This window comes from Oratosquilla oratoria, chromosome 35 (genome assembly GCF_046742065.1).
Source record: "Oratosquilla oratoria isolate Oo_2021 chromosome 35, ASM4674206v1, whole genome shotgun sequence".
In the NCBI taxonomy this organism is placed as follows: Eukaryota; Metazoa; Arthropoda; class Malacostraca; order Stomatopoda; family Squillidae; genus Oratosquilla; species Oratosquilla oratoria.
Window position 1 is genome coordinate 14,543,773 of NC_134811.1, and position 6,000 is coordinate 14,549,772.

The following is a 6,000-nucleotide window of genomic DNA, read 5'->3' on the forward strand; positions in this document are numbered from 1 at the left end:
AGTCATGCATGTATAGATTAAATAGTGTGGGGGATAGAACTGAGCCCCACCATAGAACACTTCTTATAACATTAGACATTAGTAAAGCTTTTGATGCTATCCCCCGCCACAACCTAACAAATAAAATATATAACACAGACATGCACAATAACACCAAAAGATGGCTGGCCAATTATCTGGAAAAGGAGTTGGGAGATAGGGTTGATGAAAGAGTTTTGGGATGGTTTGGACACATGGAAAAAATGAGTGAAGAAAGATTAGTAAAAGAGGTGTGGAAGGCAAAGGTAAAAGGAGTGAACATGAGGGGGCAACCAAGGATGAGGTGGATGGATGGCGTAAAAGGGGCATTGGGAAAGAGGGGAATGTCTGCTAAGGAAGGATGGGAGAAGACAGAAGATAGGGGTGAATGGAGAATGGTTGTTTATGGATTATGCTGTGACATATTAGGGGGAGTGGGTGGGGGATGGGGGTGAGGGAGTGTGTGTGAAAAATAAATTGATGTAGCCTGAAGGGATTTCTCCCTGTTTTTTCCATTTCTGCATGAGGGGATGGAGAGGGGGGGTTGCCGATTTAATGCCTTGCTGTGGATGTGTGGTGTCTTGTGACATTGCTTCTGACCCAGGGCAGTGGGTGAGATGCAGGGAGCCACAATAAGAGGGAGGGAAGGGGCTGGATGGGAGTGGAGTATGATAGAGATGGAATGGGTGGGAGTTGTTTTCATGCCTTTGTTTTTGGCTTCCTTCAAGGAAAAATCTTTTGGTGTATGTATATATCTAAGGAGAAAGAGCCCTTGTATGGACTGAATGATGCAGTGTTTGTTCGCAATTTTGGTAAAGGTTCTCCATGGATGGAAGGAAAGATTGATGAAGTGCTTCGTTCAAGAAATATTATTTGGAAAAGACATGCATATCAAATTATGTCTAGATTTTGTATATGAATTTGGCAAACCTAAGAGTAGCCATTCAATTGATACTTTCATAGATAACTCTTCTGTGAGAGCAGATGTTTCTAATAAGCCAATGTTGGATTCACCTGTGTCTGAAGATATCTCTAATATAGAACCTCCAAGAGAAGATCTTGTAAGTAATAACCAAGATTGTTCAGTAAAGGCAAAAGAGATACGACATTCCAGTTACATCCATAGACCACCTGATAGGTTGGATTTGTAACTGTAAGTTAAGTGTATATAAAAAAAGGGGAGAGATGTAGTGTTTTGCAAACCTGCTGTGACGATATAATTCCTATTGTCATGATTGTCTGATATTATGTTTTGTTTTATAGTCACCCTCTGACCGAAAGGTTGAAGTAAAATCTACACTTAAAACATCTAGTGTGTATCACTCTTCATCCACCTCAAAGATATTAGACTACAAGTCTTATGCAAGAGAGACCCGGGGCGACATACTGATTAATCTGTCTGTCTCACTCTATCAGTCTGTCTCATTTTATTTTTATGTCTGTTTTGGTCTACTGTTCTGTCAATTTGTCTTTCATTCTGTTTATACTCCACCTAACTCTCACAGACATCAGTCCAACAGAGAAATCCCTCACACAGCATGCAAGAGCTACACTGGCATGACTGCATTCATGCTGCCACCCACCTTTGAAATTATCAACACAGAACATGACTGACCAAAAATGTAAAAAAACACTGAACAAAACCAGTTCCAAGATTAATGTGAGCTGGATGACATCCTACCTTGGAAAACTATCAAAATATTGTGATGGGAATCTCAATCTTTTTTACTATACCTCATGTATATTTTATTCAATCTGTGAACCTCTGAGGTCTTAATCAAGCCTGATCAATGATAAAACCTAGCTTTGATAAAGTAGCTTAGCTCCAGTCTTATTACCCACTAACACTATACTCTTAAAATCTTTCATCAGCCCTGGTGAGTGCTTTCTTCTATTAGAAAGTAGAATCTTACTAACTGCACTGACTATATTCTAAAAAATCACAGGTAGATTATATAGATAAACCAGTGAGCCAGATAAATTTAACAACCGAAAACTAGGTAAAACTTTCTAATGGTAGAAATCACTTGCCAGGGTCGGCAAAAGGTTTGAAAGTACAGCTCTAACTTTAAGCATTTAATCAATTTAACCTTAATTAAAACTCACAACTGAAAGTTCTGTGGCTCTTGGGCACAAATACTTACATCTTTTGCAGATGTATATAGGTCATGGGTAAATGTATCACCCCGATGGTCCTTTCCAGGCCCCACTCCTTGGGTAGATAGTTGTTCATTAACCCAGTCATAAGTGTTGACAGGACTGTTGTACCAACCACAGAGGCCCTCCTCAAAAGTGCATGATGTGGCTGTGGGGATATAATGAAATTTTTTGTAGTAAATCACCTCATCTGTACCATCAGTTCTCAAGGGACAAACAGCCCCAAGGCATTTGGTCACTGGCACACTAATGGCCCATCAATCATATAAAGAAGAAACTTTGTAGTGTTGTCTGTAGTGTATTTATCTAACTGTATTTACCTAACTGTGGTATACAGGGAAGGAGTGACACTTATGGCATCCTGTTTCTTATTCTCCAATCTATCAAACCTAGCTTCAAATTCATGTGTGATTCCAACTTGGGCTATATAATTATTTTTCAATTATCATATTTAAACAGCCAGACTCAATAGTCCTAAAAAGAACTCTAAGCATAACTCCCATAGAAAAAACCCTCCTATACTTGACAAGAACCACACTGGTATACCTACACTCAAGAGACCATCTATGTACATACATACACCAAAGGCTTTTTTCTCCCCTTATAAGGGACTGACCCAGGGCAGTGGACAGGGTGCAGGGATGACCCGTCATCTAGGAGGTGCTAAGATGGGAGGGAGGGTGGAGGGGTGTGGAGTGTTTTCAGGGATGGAATGAGTGGGAATGATTTTATGCCTTTTCCTTTTTGGCTACCTCCCTCATAAGGGGGAAAAAGCCTTGGTATATGTATGTATGTATGTATGTATAAGGGAGGTAGCCAAAAAACAAAGGCATAAAAACCATTCTCACCCATTTCATCCCTAACATACTCCACTCCCCTCAAGCCCCTTCCTTCCCTCTTATCTTGGCACCCCCTGGATGACAGGTCATCCCTGCATCTTGCCTATTGCCCTGGGTCAGAAGCAGTGTTGCAAGACACAGCACATCCACAGCAAGGCCACTTCATTAAATCGGCTACCCTCCCTCTCTATCCCCTCAAGCAGGAAAGGAGAAGACGGGGAGAAATCCCTTCGGGCTGTGTCAATTTATTTCTCACACATACTTCCTCACCATCTAGCATTAAGTAAATACCAAAACAGAATAGGTCTGGCCACAGATTCAAAATGCCCCATATGCTATCACCACACAGAAGACATAGAACACCTTATACTACAAGGCCCCACACTAACAATCCTCAAAGAACAATACAATATATCTTCCTAAGTAATTTGTGGTCCCACCCAGAAGCTGTTCCCAGTTTCCTGAAGGCTGTGGATCTTCTGCAAGAGAGACCAGGGGCAATGGGATGATTGATCTTCTTGGATTTGAATTCATGTGTATTTACCTAGTTGTATTATATGGGAAGGGAGCTATGTTCGTGGTAACCTGTCTTTGTATCTTTCAGCATCAAGTTTTTTCTTAAAATCTTGAATAGTGTTTGCACACACTGTTTCTTTGTCTAATTTGTTCCAAATATCTATCACTCTGTGTGAGAAGCTATTTTTTTTCAGATCTCTTCTGTAATTATCTTTTTTGAGTTTCTTTTCATGTCCTCTTGTTTTTCCATTGTCCCATTTCAATAAATCATTCTTATCTAAGATTTCCATTCCCTTCATAATTCTATAGATAGTTAGTAGGTCTCCTCTTTTCCTTCTTTGTCCCAAAATTGGTAATTCTAATTTGGATAGTCTTTGTTCATATGTCATTTTGGAGAGTTGGTGCCAGTTTTGTTGTTACTCTTTGTATTCTTTCTAATTTTTCAATATTCTTTTTGGTACTGAGTGTCCATAGTGTTGCTGCATACTCAAGTTTTGGCCTTATTAGTGTAGTTAATATTTTTTTTATCATTTCCTCATCCAAATACACAAATGCTACTTATATTGACCTCAATAAATTGTAGGTTTCTCCAACTATTTTATTAATATGCTTGTCCAGTGTCATGTCTTTGCTGATCATCACTCCAAGGTCTCTTTCCGAGTTTACATTTCTTACCTCTTCTTCACCAATTTTATACATACAAGGGAGGTAGCCAAAAAGGAAAAGGCATAAAATCATTCCCACCCATTCCATCCCTGAATACACTCCACACCCCTCCACCCTCCCTCTTATCTGAGCACCTCCTGGATGACGGGTCATCCCTGCACCTTGTCCACTGCCCTGAGTCAGAAGCAGTGTCGCAAGACATAGCACATCCACAGCAAGGCCGCTTCATTAGATCAGCGACCCCCCCTCTACATCCCCCCCATGCAGAAAAGGAGAAGGGGAGAAATCCCTTCGGGCTGCATCAAATTTTGCTCACACATACTACCTCACCCCCCCATTTCCCCACCCATTCCACCTCATGCATTACAACATCATTCATATACAACCATTCTCCATTCACCCCTGTCTTCTGTCCTCTCCCGTCCTTCCTCAACAGACATTCCCCTCTTCCCCAAAGCCCCCTTCACCCCATCCATCCACCTCATCCTAGGATGTCCCCTCATGTTCACTCCCTCCACATCTGCCTTCCATACCACTTTTACTAGTCTTTCTTCACTCATTCTTTCCATGTGTCCAAACCATCCTAATACTCTTTCATCAACCCTATCTCCCAACTCCCTTTCCACCCCTGTTCTCCTCCTCACCTCCTCATTTCTCACTCTATCTAGCCTAGTAACACCCATCATACTTCTCAGACACCTCATCTCAAACACATTCAAACTCCTTCTCTCTTCCTCTCTTATGTTCCATGTTTCTGCCCCATACAGTGTTGTTGGCACAATCACTCCTTCATACAGTCTCCTCTTAGCATCCATTCCCAAATGTCTATTCCTCATTACACTTTTTAATCCACCAAGGTATTTACTCGCTTCTCTCAATCTACATTCTGCCTCCACCTCCACTCCACCTTTTCCTGCCACATTTGCACCTAAGTATCTAAAACTATCCACATCCTCCAGTCGCTCTCCCATAATGTTCACTTCCAGTCTGCTATCACTTTCACCCCTTGAACATCTCATTTACAATCTCTTGATATTCTGTTTTTACTTTTTCCAAATTCCACTATACTACATTTCTTGATATTGAATTTCATTTCCCACTTTTGAGTCCCTTTCCAGATCTTGTCCCCCACTTTTGAGTCCCTTTCCAGATTTTGTCCAAGTCTTGTTGTAATGCGTTGCAATCCTCCTCTGTTTTTACTTTCTTTAGTATTTTTGCATCGTTTGCAAAGAAATTCATATAACACTCTACTCCTTCATCCATGTCATTTATGTATATGTCAAACATGATTGGGGCCAGTACTGATCCCTGCAGGACACCACTTATCATTTCTTCCCAGTTTGAGAATTTATCTCTAATTACTACTCTCATTTTCCTCCCTGTCAGGAAGTCTTTCATCCATTCCAATAATTTTCCTCTGATGCCACCTATTGACTCTATTTTTCTTATTAGTTTCTTATGTGGTACCTTGTGTTGGTATGTGCATGTGAAAGAGTGTTCATAAAAAGGTGAGGAACTCACTGCATTGTTTTTCATCTGTGCCATCCCCACAATCATCTTTGAAATTGCACTCCTGTGCATAGTGGTAGCACTCGCCATTATCACACTGTAGAAAGCCTTGAGGACAATGAGGCTTTGGGGTTGAAAATATATCCTGACCAGGCAGACTCTGGTCTTGTGACAGGACACAGTCTGGGGTAAAGCTGAAGTCATCAAGAGCAAGTGTGGCATACATGTCTCCATTGCTCATACCCTCTAGCACAACCTATAAAAGAAAATATCATCATGATTACCAAACATAATA

At 40.8% G+C, this 6,000-nt stretch overlaps 1 protein-coding gene across 1 annotated transcript in view; it reads right to left on the reverse strand.

Moving 5' to 3' along the window:
• LOC143018552 (MAM and LDL-receptor class A domain-containing protein 2-like) overlaps window positions 1-6,000 on the reverse strand; it is a 388,685-nt gene that overhangs the window by 43,917 nt on the left and 338,768 nt on the right. The window contains exons 153-154 of the mRNA XM_076174014.1: window positions 5,718-5,961; window positions 2,163-2,323 (exon numbers count right to left, since the gene is read on the reverse strand). Of these exons, the coding sequence (XP_076030129.1) occupies window positions 2,163-2,323; window positions 5,718-5,961 (405 nt within the window). The remainder of the gene's footprint in view (window positions 1-2,162; window positions 2,324-5,717; window positions 5,962-6,000) is intronic.